This window comes from Erithacus rubecula, assembly GCF_903797595.1.
Source record: "Erithacus rubecula genome assembly, chromosome: 1".
NCBI lineage: Eukaryota > Metazoa > Chordata > Aves > Passeriformes > Muscicapidae > Erithacus > Erithacus rubecula.
The window spans coordinates 32,382,329-32,403,571 of record NC_136658.1 but is presented as its reverse complement, the minus strand read 5'-3'; the positions used below and the strand labels follow the sequence as shown (position 1 = coordinate 32,403,571).

The 21,243-nt window shown below is 37.0% G+C and overlaps 1 protein-coding gene across 12 annotated transcripts in view; it reads right to left on the bottom strand.

Moving 5' to 3' along the window:
• The window catches only part of DLG2 (discs large MAGUK scaffold protein 2), a 966,889-nt gene that overhangs the window by 310,773 nt on the left and 634,873 nt on the right, over positions 1-21,243 (bottom strand). For all 12 annotated transcript variants that reach the window (XM_079303594.1, XM_079303596.1, XM_079303599.1 and 9 more), the window contains one exon: positions 7,071-7,195. In XM_079303594.1, the coding sequence (XP_079159720.1) occupies positions 7,071-7,195 (125 nt within the window). The remainder of the gene's footprint in view (positions 1-7,070; positions 7,196-21,243) is intronic.

Here is a 21,243-nt window from a genome sequence, read left to right as displayed (position 1 = left end):
AAAGCACTTCAGAGACACACTGGGGATCTGCAACAGTGAACAAAGAATGCAAACTTCAGATAGGAAAAAGAGAGCAAGAAGGATTCAGCCAATGAAAAAATGAAATGGTGCAGGCAACAGAGAACAAAATTACGTGATCGAATGTTGCATTGATGATAAAACATATAAGTTGTTAACTGAAAATGTGAGCCATGGTAAGACACGTTCAACTTCGAAAATAACGTATGAAAATCAGATTTGGATTTTGTGCCCTGCCTTTTTCATGCAGATCACCCATGGCAATTCTTTTTTTTTTTTTCAATTTCAATGGTAGCTCAAAAAACATACACACAGTTCCATAGACAAGCAGAGTTAATAAGATCAAACTTCCTAACACAAACCAGGACAGAGTGAACAGTCAATAATTCATGATCTAATTTATGACTGTCTGCAAAGCAAGCCTAATAGGGTGAATGCCTCTTTATTAACTTACTGCTAAATTATGTACTGAACTAATAGCATTGTCAGAGGCCTGTAAACAGTGCAGATATGAATCAGTGTTTTGTGGCAGCACCATAATTATAACAAGATCCTGAACAAGCCGTGTGCCATTGCAACGCGCACAGACCTGGTACCGATAGGCTTAGAACAAGATCAGAAGCTAACAGGGACTCAGGCAGCTAATCACAAAGCAGACACACTTCTGTTTTGATATCTAAGGATGGTGGAATAAAGCCAGTTCCCAAACTGTATTAGAGGCACATGGCACGCTTGTAAAGAACATGATCTCTCCTGGGAAGGGCTCTTCATGTTAATCTGAAAAGGCCCCTCAGCATCATTCTCAATTCAGTTTTTAGCAAGCAATCTAGACACCAATGGACACCAATGGGCAACAACTGTGTGCCTGCTACTGGAAAGATCTGGGCTTCAGACTTTTTCTCACAGGCAAAGCACAGCCCATGACAGTCTGTTATCTAACCAGCTCTCAGGTGGGGATTCACTTCTGCTTCCTCTCCTCCCTTTCTTCTTTCCTTGAGTTTCTCAGGTAAACTGCACATAATACGAGTGTGTCTCAATTCCTGTTTTCAATCTTTAAATTAGTAGCATGAAATCCCAGTTTCTCCTGTTTCATTTTAGTGAAATGACTTATTTTAAAATTTTCATTGGAACACAATCTTTTTTCCCCCACAAATATCCATGAGAAAGGATCTTCAGCATTCCTCTCTTGCTACATATAGCTAGCTAAATTTATAATCTTTGACACTTGACAGCAGGTTAGTTGACAACTGAAAAGAAAACCAATCTAATTTGTTTAGAGCCTTTGCTGGTAGGCATTTAACTGAAGCCTTTAAGGCACAGAAACATGAGAGAAGGAATCACTACTCTATTCCAAGCTTTATCCTGATTTACTGGATGACTGAAGGCAAGTTATTTTCTTCTTGTCTCCTGCCATTAGCACGTGTATAACGTTCCTTCCCTCACACCAAATCACTTTGAGAGCTGAGGGTGGAAGGGAAATCCAATGGGGAAAACTGACAGGGTGATGGTAGATCATGCCTAAAAAATGCTGCAGCTTTACAATGCTAAACCTCCTAGCAATCAGTAATTAAAGAAAGGGAAAGATACATTAACTAAGGAAAGATGAAAAATGCACAGCCTCAGAACTTTTTAACCTATGATATTCACCTAGCTGGGGGTACCAGGGCTGCTTCTGATTATTCTGCCAAAGATAACTCTCAATTGATCTAATTTTCTCAAGCCATTTAAGCTCTCCTTACAAATGCCCATGCTCTTAAAGAAAAACAATTGATAGGTTCACAAATGGAAAGAGACTGGAAATCAGTTTCCTAGAAGAAAGAATGAATGAAACAGCCATAGATCTGGGCAGCTAACCAGGGCAATGTGCATCCTCCCAGGCACAACCAACTTCTTCCCTTGGACTCAGCCCTCCATCAACACTCTTTTCTCTTGAGTACAGCTCAGGCTTAAATACTAAAATAAGCTCTGGTACAACAGTAAGCCTTGAAAATCAAGGCCAAGATTGTCTAAATCTATCTCACAGTTCTGTGAATTAACTCATTCATATTCATTCACATATAAAATAACTGACTTTTGTATCACAGGTTCATTAAGATTCCTGTGTCCAAGTGATTGGTATAAAATGTAAGACTTGAATTCTTGTTCCATACAAGATGCTTTTATTTACTTTTTTAGATTCTCAAGACCTTTTGAAACTCTCATTTTCAAACCTATCTTTCAAGAAGGAAAAGTGTATTTTTGGTAGCAATACATAAGGAACTCATATGACCCTCAATTCCTGTAGAGCAAGAAAGCTTTTTGAGAAAGCTACAATAAAATCAAATTTAGACTGTGAGAAACTGTAATCAGCAAGAGTGATTCTTGACTCAAGAAGTTTTCATTTATGATTGTTAAAAATGCATTATTATTTTGTGAGTTGGTGCTCTTTTAAACTTGACCATAACTGAAAACTTTGTGTTATTCTTTTAGGTTTTTTCCCCTCCCCAATCAAGTTCTGACACTAAACTGAGTTTCTAGTTCCATAAGCTGATCACTCTTGTTCTCACAGAATGATGAATGGTTTTATATGGTGCTTCCTTTTAAAAGCCAGTGGTTCACTTATGATAGATAGGCCAAAAGAAGTAACCACTGAATATTATATTGACGTTCTTTGCTTTATGTAGGCAATTGAAACAAACACTGGTTGTTGTTTTTTTTCTCTGGCACAAATGCAAATAAAAAAGGCACTGAGCCATAATTACTGTGCTTCTCTTTCTTACAGAGAAGATGTCTAAATTCAGAGGTTCTTTACTAAAAAGTAGATGTTTGTCTAGAGACAACCAACATTAATGAGCCAGAAGCAGAAGTTTTTATGCATCAAAAGTCCTAAACAATTGAACTGTTGTGAGAAATTCTCCTTCAATTCAGTGGGAATGACTGCTGCTTTCTCTGTCTATCCCTGACTTGAAACTGAAATCTTCAGGGAAACATGGCATCAAGTATTCAGATAAAAAATTATCTCCATTTAGTTCCAGGGTCATTATAGTGACATTTAGCTAAATAATTGCATCTAAAATAGTTCTTAAAATTCCATCAAATGATAAATTTTATACTATTTACTAAATATGAAATTATTTTCTGTCTATTATATGGACTTCATAAAAGATTCCACAGTTTTATTTTGAAAGATGAGGCGTTAGTGTACTGACCTAAATGTCTTCTAAAATCTGGGTTGTGCAGTGTGATGGTTCTTACACTGGTTCCACAAGTCAGGCCATTTCAGGGGGAGTAAGTAGTACATAAACATATCCATTAGTAATTCCTTGAGGACAGCACTGGAGGGGGTGCTGATCACCTCTCTCTGGTGACCAGCAATAGGAGACGGGGAAAATGAATGAAGCTGCTCTGGGGAATTTCAGACTAGGCATGAGGAAAAGATTCTTCACTCAGAGCATGGTCTGTCCCTGGAAGAGACTTCTCAGTGAACTGGTTGTGGCACCACACCTGACAGAGCTCAAGGAGTAGCTGGACAATGCTCTCAGTCCCATGGTTTAATTTTAGTATGAAATAAGCAGGGAGTTGCATTGGGAGGGCACAATTATCCTTATGGTTCCCTTCCAACTTGAAATATCCTGTGGTTCAGTGCTTCTCTGATTTTTGAAAGTTCAGGAAGTCACTCAAAAAGGGGAATTTTTTATTAAGATGAGTGAAGTCTAAAGTGGTTGATAATTATTTCTATTTTTTAAGCAGAGATATGGGTCATGAAGTAATGCAAGCCTGCACTATGCACTGTACCTACAGTCAATAAAAGTTGTGTTCTCCACTAAAGGAAAACCCTAGGAATTTAACCACCTTTGTTTCAGTCACACACAGGTTTGATTCACAAGAGTAATCTGCATATTTGGACAATAATTCAGGCTGGAAGGGACCTTTGGAGGTTATTTAGCTCCAATCTCCTGCCCAAAGCAGGACCAATTTGAATGTTCAATCATATAGCTTAGGACTTCATCAAGATGAATTTTGAACCTCTAAGAGAAAAGAGATTCCATAATCTCATGGAATCACCAGTTACATTAAAAAGATCTTTTCTGTCCTCAGACACAACTGGAATTGCCCTTATTGCAACGTGTGACTGCTGCCCCCAATCCTTTCTTTGTGCATCTCTGCTCACCTCTATGCTGGTCTTCAGTGCTGCCAGAGCACACTGTGGCTCAGGCCAAATTAAAGAATCACAGTGTCATTTAAGTTGGAAAGCACCTCCTGAGATCCCACTGTCAAACCCTCTCCACTGAAGTAAGTTTATTTGCTTCAGGCTATCCAGGAACATGCTTAGTCAGGTTTTAAGTATCTCCAAGAAAGGACACTCCACAATTTCTCTGAGTTACTTGTGCCCACAAAAAAGTTTCCTGATGATAATATGAAATTTCATGTGCTTGTTGTCCACTGCTTCTTGCCCTGTTACTGGGCACTACCAATAGAAGTCTGGCTTCTTTATCTTCACTCCCTCCCATCAGATGTTTACACCTGATATTTATGTACTTATAACTATACATCTACCACTGGAGAGTTACACCTTCCCAGATGCAGTAGGCTGCATTTGCTTTTGTTGGACTTAACGTTAAACTTCAGTTGACCTACTCCACCCCTATCAATCCATACATTAATGTAAAATATTCCCGAGGGTCTGGAGCATGAAGTCAATTTCTTACAGGTCGCTTTCATAGTCTTGCTGTTTGAAGAACTTCTCTCAGCTAACTTAGATCAAAGGGATGTCATGTAAAATGCAGTGGAAGTGATTTTACAGGCTTTTATGATTAAAAGCAAACTAGATACAGAAGCCAGTTCAGACAGCCCACACTGCTATAAAATGTAGAGTATCTGCAGGCAGAGTAAGAAAGAAAAGCAGACAAAGAAGTGTATATTTTTTTTTGGTATATAAACACCAATTTCTCATTCTCAGATAATTAAAAACTGGGCTTTTGCTAAGAAACTTATGCTATCTCTACTCTTAGTAGTTGTTACTGCATATTTTTAAGTTTTTGGTCCTGTGGAGTGGCTCTAGCTGATAAAGTCTTTCTTATAAAAAATTCATTATCCTCCAAGTCAGTGAAGACTGCTCCAGGATATGGCCCTTCAGTGGCATATCAGTAATGGCCACTGATAACTACATTTTCAGGTGTTCCTAAAAAGTTGCAGGATTGTGACTTTGCAGCAAAGTGAAGCCCATTTGCCAAACAAAACAAGGAAAGGAAGAATCTTTCTAAAATCGGAGAGTAGGAAGAATGGCCATGCCAAATATATGCTTAAAACATTATACAAGTCTTAGTAAAAAATATCTATACCTGTCCTGCCAAACTTTTATTACAAAATAAAAAGTTTGCCACGTCTAATCTTAAAATGGATGAATGAATTTCCTTAGTATGCTACTTTTTGTGGGTTTAGAAGGTCTTTCAAAGATGTTTACAACACAGCCATAATAATGAATTAAATTTACAGTAGTTATTTAATACAGGGATGAGTTATGAAATATTTGATTTCTTACAAAGATAGCAAAATATTGCAATTGCTTATGTCTTCTTAATACCTTTAACTAAAAGAGCTTTCATATGCAATTAAAAATGCTACCAAATTTCTTTTTAGGAGAAAGGCAGTTTCAGCTTTATGTTATTCATCATGTCTCATTCTATACCACCATTTCCAAATACTGCTGTTTCTTTATGCTGTGTTTTCCATGAAGCTCATCTGGCCTAATGCAGACATTTACAGTACAGATTAACACAGCTGGTCTAGGCAAAGAAACTCCTTTTCATTTGAGTCACCAATGAAAATATAGGCTCTTTTATTCTTCTGTTCTATTTTAGGCATTGACTTTAGGATGAAGTAAATCACAACTAATGAAATGCTAAGGTTTTTCTTCACTACTGGGAGCCTAGCTTAGGGGTAGATAGCTGCATTTTAGTCACAAAGTTACATGATATTAGTCCCATTCCTTTTATAGGCCATCTTAGTTAAATCTAAATTCTTCAGGCACTGCCAACCACCATGACTCCTCATCGCTATCACAGTTAAAAAAAAAAAAAAAATTAAAAAAATTCCAGAATCTAATTACTAATGTAGCATAAGAAATATCCCAAATTTGCTCTTTAAACTGACCAACTCACCTTACTTTTAGCGTTGAATTAAAGGAAAAGGCTTCAGGAAAAAATGTTGCTACCATCTGGTACATTTTATGAATTTTAGACCATCTGTTTTTGGCAAAGGCTCTCAGAGCTGATTTCAGTGTGGAGACAATGAAAGCATCAGAATTTCATCCCAAGTTTCTTAGGTTAAATTGGCTTTTTGCAGCATTAGCAGGCTGCATGACCAACAGTAAGGTGGCAGGCTCTGTAATAGATGGAAGCCTTTCTGCATTCAGTCCATAAGGAAAGACAAGCACAAGGACTTCTGTGGTTCCTCATGTGTAAGGGAGAGGCTGCCATGTATCTGAGAACTCCATCAGGGGATCTGTATGTTTGTTTCAGGGTCTAAAGCAACAGACCACTCTGGAGATGACTCGGAACATACAGCACACCCATCACATCCTCATGGAACAAAGTAATATTTGGAAACAGCAGCAAACACATCTCACTACTGCAGCCAAATAACAGGAAGCATCTACAAATAGCTATGATTATTTAGCAATGGCTTTGTAGTTTGGGAAGTCTTGATAGCCTAATGTATAAGACCAAGGTGTAGTTCTTCAGCCATGAACACACAAAGGCCAGACAGAGAAGACTTGCATGCTGATATTCAGGATTCCTCCTGCTGCCCCCATCTTACCTTTGCATTGGAGCAAATACCTGGTGCTAAGAAGGAGGTGGCACCATCAAATGACCTTTATTACAGAGGATTTAACTACCCTTATTCAGCTGCTCTAAGCTCCTTCAATCAGCTGTCTTAGCAGAAAGGAGACTCCAATCATGTCATTTACTTCCCCTGACCCATGAAAGATTCAGTTGGCATGTGGCTCCCAGAGAAAAATTATAATAATTATGCATTTTGTTTCCAAACACATGTAATAATTTTGGTTTTACCTGAGTCTTCCATCCTCTGCTGCAGCTCCTCCTGGTATAATCTTAGTAATGAATATCCCTGGATCATCCCCAATGTGTGGGTTATCTGTTCCTCCAGCAATACTGAACCCCAGGCCAGAATTTCCCTGGAAAAATAGTAAAAAGAAAATCCATCACTCAGATGCTAGATTTCTACAGAATTAATTGCACTGCATGAACAAAGTATCCTTGCTTCTTAAAGAAAGCACTTTATTTGGCAACTCCATACTTGAAGGCAGGTGACTCAGTCAGAAAAAATTAATTGTCAGTTAAGGAACAGAGGCTGTGAACAGAAAGATTTCCTGGAGTTAATGACAGAGTTAATGGATACTCCTACAGAAACAGGATTTGACCTAAATTTGTTTTCAAAAGCAGTCACATAAATTAGCATCTGAACTCCAATATTAATTCATCCAAGTCAATGAGAGCTAGAGGCTAAAAACATTTCAGAGCTTTGAAAAAAGACTTTCAAAATGACTGTCATTTATAAACAGAAAGAATGAAAAATATTTAACTCTTAAGTATTTTACTACACACTGGTTTCTGTTCACACTAGTTTCTATGGAAGACTGACATGCTTTAAAAAACAAACAAAAAAATCCACAAAACAAGAGTACTTCTTTCATCCTACTGATCTGCTAGGACAAAATGTTTGAAAGACTCTACAAGGCTCTACTCAATAATCTCACTTATGGTTCCTAATATTCATAAGAATATAATGGAAGATAAATAGATATGTACACACTTACATACTCTTGCAAATTAAGTCACTGTTTTTCATACACATTTCAAAATCACAATTCTAATTCTTTTTTGGAAGGATATATTGGTTATGATTTTCTATATAAGTACATGGTTTTGTTTTGGGTTTTTTCCATGTGAATTAACTTTTTTCCCCAAGGGATTCTTTCTAATTTACAGAAAGGTAGATACAGTTTAAGAACCCTATATGCATAGGAGTGTCATAAAATTCAATGCATTGCTTGATTCTTTAATGGCCTCTAAGCCAAAAGTATTTTCAGCTAGGTATTCAGACTTTACACAGTGATATAACTACATATATCTTGCAGAATATGTACTGGAAATGAAATATATTAGGACACTAAAATACTGCTCTTTCACCAGCTTCTCAGACTGTTAGGAGTTTGCTCTTTTTACTGCTGCTTGTGGTCATGTATCTAGTTCTGTTCGACTGAAAAAAAAAAAATAAAAATGGCACCTCCATACATTTATTTTCTAAGCAATTTAAATCAAATGTCACTTCTGCATTTTTCAACTGTACTTCAATGCATTCATTGTGATGCATTTTGTGTGAAAGCCTACCTTTAGCCTGCCTGCAGCATGTCAGGCTCAGAATGCTGCAATCAGTATTCTGCATTCACAAGAAATGCAGTTCTTGTTACCCAAGAGATGCACACGCCATGTGCAGCTCTGTATCAGCATATAATTGTGAGCTAATTTATAATCCAATGAACACATGAATATCGTAATGCATCTCAGCCAGCTATAATATGGAAATCATTATAGTACTGAAACACTCTGTATGTATTTTCTGTAGTTAGCAAACACCTCCAGGCCAGCATTATAAATCTTTGATTTAAACTTCCTTTCATGATTAGGATCATCTCAGATTCAGGTTATTCCCCCAATATTTTAACACATGCCTAATTATACAGCACATTTTACAGTAACATGCACTCTCTAAATACTTTAGAAGTATTTTCCTGAGATCCTTTCTATATGTCATATTATTAATTAAGCTAACTGTCCAACACATAGGAAAGAAAAAAAAAAACCAAACAACTACTTATACATACTTCAGGAAGCCTGGAACAAAAACACTAAAACAGTAGTAAAACCAAGGGCAAATTACTAGAAATTTTGAGTAATACCTGATTTGCAATCAAAAAAATCCCAACAAACCTCTAAAAATAATTTTTTGTGCTTATTCTCAATGTAAGAGATTTAAAACACATGCACTGATCTGTGTTTCTAGGAAGAGGTAGATTTCCAAATCTCCAAATCCTAGTTTTGATAGGGAAAGGCAAAGAGGAAGGTAACAAGGACAAATCTGAACATAATTATTAGCACAAGACACAGACAGCTACACTATAATATAAAAAAATGTGTCTGAAGAGCTTTAAAAACTATCAAAGCTTGCCTGTTATGTGTGGTATGCTTAGCTACAGTTCATCACATAGAATGTGTTAAATTTTTTAGGAGGAAATAATTTCTACACTCTTCTCCTCCCACTCTATTTTTTTCCATTAACGTTTTAGAGCTAAAAAATGCTAGAGCAATGCTGGCTGTAAGCAGTGAAGTGGTAACACTGCTACACACTTCTCAGGAGAATTAGAGCTATCCTTGACATTTATCCATAAATGTGCATCTGTTATACTGCCAGGCTGTTCTGATTCTGCCCCTTAGGAGCAACCTTTTAAATGCACAGGGTAGCACTCCTCACTGGCACTTCTGTATCCAGAAAATTTCAAGCGATTTTTCTGGCTGCAGTCCTTGACTTGATCAACAGGATCAACAAGCTGTCAGGCACGAGCTGCCTCAACAAATAGGAACATCCCTGAAAGGCACCAAAAACTCCCTGCAAAAGTTGAGAGCAATTACACTTCTTTTTCCCCACTATAGTTTATGAAGGGTCTGCCTTGCCTATGTGAAAAAAATCTTTGTACCTCAGATCAAAGCCAGCAAGGCTAAAAGCATGGCTACAATCACTCATGGCTTTTTGAGAGCCTTGGTTTGAAAAATGCTGCAATAGGAATATTCAGTTAAAAGCTATTGTATTTCAGTTCTGAGCAGCTATACTGATGTGCAGACCTCTCCTCATGCCTTGTGCTCCATGCTCTGCGTTCAGGATGCAGGTTCACCAACACACTGTTGCTGCACTAAAATCTCATTGCCCTTGTCAAGCTGTAATTCCAAGTTCCAGTAAGTGCTGTTTGCTATTGCAATGCTTCCTGAACATTTCCACAAGGCTTGCTTCCCCACCCTGTAGTTTTTGCACCTCCTTTGTCCCCATTCCAGAAAAACAAAAGTGCGTGGTAATTATCTTCACAGCTTTTCTTGGCGTATCTGTGTCCCTCCCATTTCATGTTAACCAATGAAAATTCCATCCTCAGCCCAAAACAACAACCGAACCATCACTTAGCCGTGGCATTTTCCAAGGTGGAACGTTCATGCTTTCTCTCACGCTGACTCATGTTTGGGAGTGGTTCCCCATAAATATCTGTCAAGTTAATTCACTGTACTCTTTCTACTCCAAGCCTTACATCTCCTGGATGCTTACAAAGCAAGTTAACAAAGAGCTCAGAGGCCTGGTGACATTGCAGACAAACACTAAGAACTAATAGCAGCTGATACAGAGGAGAAATACTCCACTGATACTTCTTAACTGAGATTCATATTTAGGCCTAAATATGCTTGCCTGTTTTATTTCAGGATGCTTCAGCAGAAGAAATCTATGCAAAGGGACATAAGGGACAACAGAAGTTTGAACAAACCTCAGACCTACGAACTTTTAATGTTATTGCTCAAACATCATCATTAGCATGTCCAAATATATATATATACATATATTTTATATACATATATACACACATACATAGAAGATAATTCCATGATTCTCCATAAGCATTCATATCCAAATCATTTTACATTTAATTCTTATTAGGAAAATTATCTCTTGATGTAAATCTTTCCAACTCTTTGTCCAAGCTCTCAATTTCTACTACTATAAAAACCTCATATAATTAGATACTGACTATACTGACTATACAAGGAAGATTTGCATAAAATTGCACAGCAATAGATGGATGAATGTACTTTTTAATTGTTAGTTACTTTCTTACTACCTTCCCCGCCTTTTGTTGGAAGGCTCCAATCATGTACACAGACTGACAAGAGGCTTAGAACAACACACCATGCCCAGTTTGGTTTAAACAGAATACTGCCTGAGTTTCCTCCTGTTCATGCTGGATATTTCATGCTTCTCAGGGATTTACCACCAAGCTCAAATTTGTCTCTTGGCTCAGCTTTACCTTTCAAACACAGAAAATTAGGTCAAACTACCACATCAAAACTATTTTCTCGCAGCCCAGCCCCTGAGGCTGCCTTCCTGCTCTCCTGTGAAGGGAAGGTCAGCACTTCGTCTTGAGGTTTATTACACCTGCCTGCCTCCTTTATGACTTTCTCAAATGGGCTCTACACACCAGAAGGACCATCTGAGTTCTTTATAGCTCAGCCTGAGCAGAGATGAGGTCTGGCTGTATTTCTCCTGGCCCTGGGGTGCAGACACAGGCGTGACTGCGGATGGCGGGCGTTACACCTTCCCCCAGCACTGAAACACAACACTTGGGGACAGATGAGATGACAGATTGCTCACATGCCAGGGAAAGAAAATAAAACTTGTAAGATGTGGCCAGTTTGAATTTCTTCCCTCTAGACTGCTATACTTAAAAATAAGGACCACAAAAATAAATAAGAACCTGCAGCAGGTACAAGTTTTGGGTAGCCAGGAGGCCTTGAGACCCATCCTTCTTCTAGCTTAGCTTTCCATCTTGTGTTCTCCTTTTACACACCTCTATGAGCAGCCATATATCAGGCTGCAACTTCATAAGGCTGCAGCCTTTTTATTTTGTCAGTAATTGATAGAAGTGCTCCACACTGACTTCTGTAGGAACAGAGTTTAGCTGACACCAAGAGCTACTGAGTTATTTTCCCATGACATTGCAGCTCACCATGGATGATAGCCTTCACTACAATTCTATAAATTATTTTGTCCTTATATTGTATCATTTGTCTCTTTTTTTCTGCTCAAGGCTTGCATTTGCCTTAGAAGAAAGTCTGACTAAGAATGATGAAAAGTCATTCAGTCTTTAACAAAATCATGGAAGAATTTACCTCCAAGAAGCAGAAACAATATCAGAAATGCATATCAAGAGCAGACTGAGTGCTTTCCTGAAAAAGGGATTGTATTTTACAATACAACTGATTTGTATTTTACTGTTAAGCAGGCTTACCACAATCACACACAAATTGTTCTCCATTCAAATTTCTTTCTAATTCTAATCAATAAGGTGACAGCAGAACTCCCATAGATGCTTTCTGAGTGAGTTAATTACTCAGTGGACCTAAAATAATTTTTCATATTCTTATGAAGGGACATGATTTTGAAAATCTCTAGCATTCAAGTAAGAACAAAAATTAGTTGAACTTCACAGAATTCACTTTACTATTGCTGCAACCTCACCCTGACACTGCAGCACATCAGGCCTGTTTCAGAATCCATCGTTTAGTGAAAAGCCCAAGACAGACAGAGCAATTGTATTTCCCAAAATGTGTTTTAGAGGATGAAAGCTGTTTCAGGTGACAACACATACTCCCAAATTCTCTATTACTGAAATTATCTCTGTGTTTAATTTTGGCTTTTTTCCCCTCACTGGTTTTAGGATTTTTGGGTTTTTTTGCCTGTAGACTTCCTACCTCTACTCTGGTGTTCACAGCCACACTTGTGGAATGCTTTTCTCTCACATCTTTTACAGATGCCTTTAAAGTATGAATTGTTGCCTGAACTTGCAGGTTTGGTCAGAGCAAGTTCAGTCAAGAGAATGTTCACAGAATGGCAGCTGACTCATTCCTGGATTCCTAAAGACACACTATGTTTTTTATTGTCTTCCATTGTTAAAATTGTTAAAGACCCTGTCAACTTTGCTACTGGTGCTCCTTAAAAAGTTGTCTATTGCATTTTACAATGGGAATTATCCTTCAGCTTTTCAAGAGCACTCGTGATCTGTAGGTTCAGAAAATCCAAACGTTTCTTGAGTCTAAGTAATGCTGGTTTTATCTTGTTTATGCAAAATTTCAAAATACTTAAATACAAAGAAGCTATATCCTGTGAAGGCAATGTAGACTTGGCATTTATTCATCAAAATTTCCTAATTTCACATACATGCATGAAACTACTAAAGGCTTTCAGCTTTGGCTACTACAGTCAGGGCACTTTCTCACTCTACAACATACTTTTCTGATATGGTGTTGGCTTAGAAATTATACTCTTCAAAAATATGTACATATATTTATTTGGTTTTGTTTTCAAGTCTTCTAATGTAGCATGTTCCTTTAAGGAAATGTTGCTGCAAGGAATGTTAGTTCATAAACTACTGTTGAGTTTATTTCAGGTGGTGGAAAAAAATCCTCTTGAACTATGAAACATACTGTGAAACATTTTAATTTGAAACTTGCTTTTATACATTTTAGGAAGTTTTAAAAATCTTTTTTACTCATTTTTAATTCTCACATTTCTGCTTAACTGAAGTCATAGCTTTCTTTTAAAAGCAAAATATGAAATCTATACTTATTTTCTGAAGATATTCAGAACAGTTAGCCTGAAGTACTCAGCAAATTTTCATTATGTACAAAATTAATCTCTCACAGAGTAATTTTTAATAACAAAAGCTATTTTTAAAACACCAGTATCTGAATCTTGGCTAAGATTGTTACCATCTTCAGCTTTGAGTTCTTGCCTCAGGATACTTCCATTTCAGATGAAAAAAGCCAACACCTTCTCCCATGAGACAAAATACCAAGCAAAACAAAAAACCAACAAAATCCCCAAAAGTCCTTCCAAAAATCACATTCACTCTTGTTCTACAAGACCATTTTTCTCCAAGAAGTACTTGACAGCATGAGAAAGCAAAAGCTGAGAATAAGACTGAGAATGAAAAACTTAGAAAAACGTGGGGAATATTTTTTTTTTTTTCGAAAGGGACCGGAGGATAAAAATACAAAGTGCTGTGGGCAAGCAGAATGAATCAAGTAACACAGTCTAGAAATGAGACAAAAGATTGACAACTCTGTCCCTAATTGGCATGGGAGGATTATACACAGACCAGGATTTGCTGCGGTTCTGAAACTGTGTGTGAAAGACTTTCTCTTTTTCTCTGTAATAAAGCAGATAAGGTTACTTAGTTGGGCACCTAAGATGCTTAAAAAGAGGAAATACCTCTAGATATACCAAACCTTTTAAAAAGGATGACCATGTGAGATTGCTGCAAGGATCTGAGTATTTCTGCAGACTTTGTTCAGTGAGATTTTTCTCCACAAAGTACTTCTTACCTAAAAAATACAGCTGTCCTTTATTCACCTGACAGTGAATCTACACAGGGTTTTTTTCTACTTTTCACTCAGCCATGCTTAGACTAACATCACATACACAGTGGAGGTGTTAGCTGTCACTCAGCAATGCCCAGTTCAACAGCACACAGCCACACTGCAAACAGCTTAACACACTAATGCTTCATCCCACTGAAACAAACAGGTGATTTTATAACATGCAACGTGCTTTAATGCAGCTCAGGATTTTGATAGAAAATGTTAAACCCACCTACTCAAGGCATTAAGATCTTTAAGGCAGAATTCTGCTCTGCAATTCTTTCACAATCTGGCAATTATACTAGCATTGGTTTTTGTGTTCTGAAGAAAGAGTGATACATGCTAAAAAACCAAACCATTTTCTGCCACACAGTGTCTGATTTTTTTGACTTCTTCCACTCCAGCACTAATCCCGACACATCTAGTTCTGTGTTTAAATTTCAATCATTCCACTGACATTTTCAGGCATTTGCACATGCTGTACTGTACTTCTCTCCAGTGTTTTGTCCAAAGCCCCAGTTTCAAAAGCCTAAACATCAGAGGTGCATTTATGTCTCATTCAAAGAACAAGAACATTTGCATATTTATCAGAGTACTGTTGAACTCTTTTTTACTTTCAAGTCTACTCAAGAGTAACATAATTCATGAAATTCTCACTTCTCCCACGTACACTGGCACACTCCCTAGAGTCAGAGTTTTGAGACTCCACAGTTGTATCATGTTCCATATGGTACAGATTTTCATCTCTCACAATGCCATTTGTTTTCAAGCCCTTATCAGGTTCAGTACATTCATTACAAAACCACAATACACTTGACTACAACTGCTTCATATGCTTGTTCTCACTTGAGTGAGTGTGATATCGTTCTCTCAACGCTGCACAAACCAAGTACGGCATTCAAAAAAGATGTATTTCAAAAATGACCCAAGGGATTTTATTTTACATAATACACGTGAAATCTACAACACTGTAAAACAACATACCTAGACAAGGAATGAAACCACTTCCAAAGTGAAGCAACTCATGAAAAAGTGATAGTGTGTCCTCTCTTTCTACAGAGATTGAAGCAAAAAAAATAGATTCTCTCCAGGTTGGGTTTCCACTATTTTACCTCTATTAAGCCTTTGAGCTGTGACAGACACATATGCCTATTTTTTTTCTTCAATGTGTTTCTTGTACTACCTCAGTTTATTCTGTAGGAATTCTTTTCCAGCACTATGGGACATATGACCTTGCCTGTTCCATCTCAGACAGAGAAATGGGGCAGTGTATGTCCTCCTTTAGCTGTCTCCAGTGACAACAAACAAATGTAACAAAAAGCAGTCTGAGGAGTATGTACAAAGTAGTATGAGAGAAAACTAAATATTCAAGAATTTTTATCACAAAATTGGAGGGAAACGCTGGTCCTGGGGAGTGAAAAAATTCACTTCACTTGGGGAAAAAAACCCAAAAGAAGTATATGCACATGTCTATCTTTTTGTCATGTGGTGTCATGGCAGGCTAGCTGTAGACTTCTCATCAGCCAGACCTGAAAGCTTTCTGAGCTCCCAGGGCTACACAATAGAAAGTGAAATAGTCAGACCAAGGAAAGGAAAGCACTCACTAAGTGATAATGGCAACTTGACATAAGGGAGGTGGGGAAGAGCAGCACACAGAGTAAAACCCTAAAAAGAATTGAAAGAGCAGCAAAGCTTCTTCAAGTAGCAAGCTACTTATAAAACTTTGACAGGATCATCACGGAAACTTTCACAATGCAATTATCTGCAAAAACTGAGGAAATTAAGACATGTTTAAATGTAACTCTATGACAGAAGTAGACAGTCACATCTTGTACAAGGACTTAAGGAACAGAAATCTGATTTTTACTGAAGCCATGGAAACCAAGAGGGTTTCAGCATATAGTGGTAGCAATTAGAAGAAGAAAACTCCTACTGCTGACTTCAGTTCCTCTCTAATGATGACACTTCTCATCCCCTTCAGCTGACAATTCAGCACTATGAAAACCCCAATGGAAGTCTTTAGATTATGTGGAAACTCCTTGGTTAAACCAGTTTGTAGCTCTAAGTCTTTGTGTTGAAAAACTGCTGCATGCCTAAATGGGTTTATTTTGACAGATTGCACGATCACTACAGCATTGCTGTGCAAAGCACTTAAGGGAATTTGAGACCCCTGAAGTATCACAAATGCTGGAATAAACCCAAGTTCTAAGCTACTGTCTAAGCTATTGTTCTTTTCCATTTGACTGTCATATTCACAGATGTGAAATGAGTGTATTTAGTCGTTCTTGCAGTTTGATTGGTGGTTTTTGTTCAGCATCTTCTTAATGAACTTTTGACAATTTCTTGGGTTATATCTCTTTACTGGAACAGATAAATGCTTAATCATTAAGGTAAAAACTCTGAAATTATTACATCCATTGTAATATTTTTATAGTATTTTCTTTCCAAATCTTATTTAATCTCTCATCAAAGCAAATGCATGAGTAAAACTCCTCATTTGCTGCCTTATTCAAAATCATGATCTTCAAGGCATGTAATGTGGAACAAAAAGGTAAATTATAAATGAACTAAAAGGCCCCTAGGGCTTAGAAGTTCAAGCACAAATCCTAGAGGCAAATAACTGAGTATTCTTGCTGTTGCATCATTTACCTTTCCAACACTGCACTACTCCACTGGCTAAGCATGCAGAGCTTAGCATTACCTTCTCTTTTAATACAAATTAAAGCAAGCCTTTGAAACATATTCATACATTAAATAACACTCAGGACTTATCTTTCAGGAATTTCCCATGATGCTCAATTATAGATTTTATAGAGAAGAAATATAAAGAAGAATAAATAAAATGCAATTAATTTATCAGACACACATCTAAATATAATTTTTAATAATTCTGTGGTGATCCTATTTTGCTGTAATATTTCATTTCAGTGTCCATTTTTTGCCCTATTCTTTTAAACCTGACTATGACTCTAAGCAATCTAAAGCAGCTTCAAAGCTGTCTGTTTCTGAGAAAGAGCTTGGACAAGATTACCTCAACAAAATCCTTCCAAACTGAATTATTCTCTGCTTCTATGAAACACAAGTGTCACAAATACAAAACATTTTTCAAAATCTGCTGCCAGTCTGGGAATAATTTGGTCACTAAAAACTTCTCTTATTAATTTTATCTTAACAATAATATGATACTGATTTTTTTGGTGTATATACATATATCTGTAGATATATACACAAAAAAATAATTTTCCAAGATTTATAACTGTAAATTCTTAGGTGCAGAGACTTTTTGACATGATCACTATAAATACCAGATGAAACTCATGGCTAAAACTGCACCTTGTGTAAGTTTCACACAAATTTTTAAAAATAAACAAACCAATTTTGTCAAATGAGCCATGCACAATTCTTCATATTAGAAAAATCAATCCTAAAGTGTCCTTCTGGGGGGAAAGAAGTGAAGGGGAATCTCTAACTAGGTGTATGTTTGCCATAGTTGGGCAAAACATTCCTTAGGAATATTTTCCTGTCTCTCTAGAAATCAGCTGAGATAAGATTCTCTGTTCCTTTATCTACATCAACACTTGTCAAATGTTTGGTCATATTCTCAGTGCACTAAGCACATATCTAAACCAGATACACAATGCTTTGCAACAAATTTAGACTACCACAGCCCAAAGCAGTCATCCAGTAACATAAAATATCAGATTTTACTTCTTGGTTGGAAATTCAAAGGAATTTTAAAGTTCCCAGGTCCAACTTTTTATAAGTGTCATGGTCATGAATCATATTGAGTCATATTAAAAATACCTAGGATAAGGTAATAGCAATTTTCAAGTCTAGTAACGTTATTTTAAAAGTGTTTGTCAGTGATTCACTGGCAGAGAATAATGGTCTTATGATTCATGGAAAGAAAAAGAAAGTCCCTTTCTCTCCAGCTGTACAGATACCACTTTTGCCTTTTTGGAAGTGGTAGGAATGCAGGCTGGGAAAGAGACAGAGGCTGAGCCAAGTTTCCTACCAGAAGAAGGGAGATCAGAGTATAAATTACCAAAGCACACTGTTTAAGAAGAAAGGCAAAAGTCAACAAAGACATTTTCACTTGATCTCAGACTCTCCATGGAAGGGCCACAGTTGGAGATGCCTCTGGGTCACACACAGGTGTGGCTCACTCACAGATAAGGATATTTAAGTACAGTAACAAGTTTGATGAGCAGAATTTTCAAAAGAATAAACTTATTCCTGTTCCTGTCTGATAGAAATGCTACCTATTTCAAAAGAAACAGGCAACAGGTAAACACTTTTTGAAAATCTCATCTTCTATATTAGTTCCTAACACTTCAGATCTAGTTCTCAGTATCAGCTGTATTGTTTTTGTCACCAAAGACCCATTTTGTTGGTTCATTTTAGGAGTAACTACTACTAGATATAAAACTGACATTCCTGTTATCAGCAGCATGAAAAAAAAGCATGAAAGCCCAGCTTCTACTGTGTTCCTGGAATATATTCCACGTATCACACAGAGTAAACTAACAATGCAAACTAAAACCTAGAAAAAAATAACCCTTCAGGAAATGAGAAAAACTGTGTGACTCTGTGAGTATACTGCAGCAATGCAAATGATTTGAAATTTTACACAAAAATAAGAGAATAAGCAGTATGTTCCTGATACTACAGCCTCTCTCATGCTAACTTTTCAACAACACTGGAAAAATTTAGAGAAGGAAGCAATTTCAGCTCAAAAGAGTATTATTACTAACTCAGCATTTCTAAATACCCCCAGCAGTGAAGCTTTTCCTCTTTTGTTTCACTCATGAACATGCATATTAACTACTGCTACTTCAAGACTTGTTAATTCCCATGTCCTCCTCCTGAAGGAGAGGGAATTCTCATATCCCTTCAGAACTAAGGAACTGTACTGGGTTTTGAAGCACAGCACTGAATATTACCAGCATACTAAAACCCTAAGGAATAACACCCCTAAAATCCTGATTTTTAACATCAGCAGAATATATGGAGCTCCCAGAATGAAATAATCTTATCTTCTTTTGAATGATTGCACCTTTTTTGTACAAAATAGGTGTAATACATTTTACCTGTCTTTTAAAACATGTTCAGTAGAACATTTTCAATTAGGATAAGCACACCACATACCCTCTCTCTATACTGTACAGAAAGAGACACTTCTGCATTGCAATTCATCAACATGCAAATTGGCACAAGTCAAAATGTTTCACATACATTTATCAGTTGCAATCAACCTTCATTTAATAGTTTCTTAGTCCTGGCACGCAATTTGTGCTCTAAAATGAGACAGAAAATTGAGGTAAGAAAGGGTTTTAAAAAGCAAGAAAGATGGAATGAGATCAGAATAACCAGCAGGTTGGTGATGAGGAACTCATCTGTGCTGCAAAACCTGAACCAAACTACTGCTGTGAACAGGCACCACTGGGGTTTACATTTCACATGAGTGCCCTAATCACTAGGCACACTATCTCTGATCTAATGAATATATAATTGTACATTCAAAGTGGAACAGGTCCAACAGGAGAAAGACACACCTGAGCAAAAGCAGGCATTCATCATGGACAAAACCCTGTCAGGCAGAGGGAGGCATGTCAATCCCATTTTCCCACACCCTGGATAAGTATTCTTATGATGATTGTGAATGCTCTTCCTTCCACTTTACATATTTCCCTCAAGAAAACTTGTGAAAGAGGAAATTTCTGCCAGAGTGAAGTAGGGGTAAAAAGAAAAAATAGAAGATACCTCAAAAAAGTTGGTGATGAATGTTCTACATCCAGCTCTTACCCTGCCATCTGTTATGTACAGCCAAAGGTAGAAACAATTAGGAGAAACCATTGCTGGTACCTTGGCTTGTTTTTCTCAAGATTCCTTCTGGAAATTCACTACAGAGATAGTAGGCATTATCCCAACATGTTTAACACGTATTATTAAATCTGTATTATTTTCATTAACACATATTAAATATTTATTTTCTTTTGGTTTTAGGTTTTTTGTTTAAAATCCTATTCAAAGTGCAAGCAGGGTAATTTTAAACATTAAGCATCTCCCCATTCCCATGATATGCATCAATGTAATCTCAAGTTAAGCATACATTAATTCATATACCTTTTCCACAGTACATTGTCATGACACTTTGTAAAATCCACGAACTCTGTTCAGCATCAGAATTTATTTTACATACCTAATTATACTTGTACAAATCTACTGCTAATGATGGCAATCTCCTTAAAAAGCAAAGGGGGGATTTAATTTTCTATCTGAAATAAGAGTTGTCGTTAAAGTTCTACAGCTAGAAAATAAATTCAGCACAGAATTCAGAAAATAAATTACACATTGTAATTGAAATGTAGGCTACTTAACAAATATATGTGAAGGGTAGAAATTCAAAGAAAAATGTAAGTATCATGTCATATTATTTTTTAATATCTATTAAGGCTTTTCATTGCCTCTGAAGGGTTATCCAACAAATAAAAAGATCCATGCACAAGTTAAAGATGGAGTTTTTTTAATTAAGAAACTCGTGGGATACATGTAATCAATAATCAAAAGAAGCTTGTCACTGAACAGTACATTTGAAAGAGGTAGCCTGTGGGATGTACTGTCACAGTGGTAGTGTCAGACATGACCAAAATCTCTAAGTTATGCATATGCTCATTTTATAGCAAAGCTGACACCATCAGAAGGGGTTAGATTGTGAATAAAACCAACAATCAGTGAGTTAGCAAACAGCTTTTCAACTGCCAAATGAAATGGCTGCTAAAGGCTGATATTAAGAGGGAAAAACTTTAAAAATATATTTGTTTTCTTGCTGATCAGATGTGGGGAGATGCATGAGCAGGAAAGAGGGGAAGGTTGGTCTACATGCAGCAATCCATTGCTGCCTCAGCTTTCTCTATAAACCAATGTGACTGTTTTTGCAATACCTGAAATGTGTCAGCACATTGTCAGCACACTGGCTATACCCAAGATT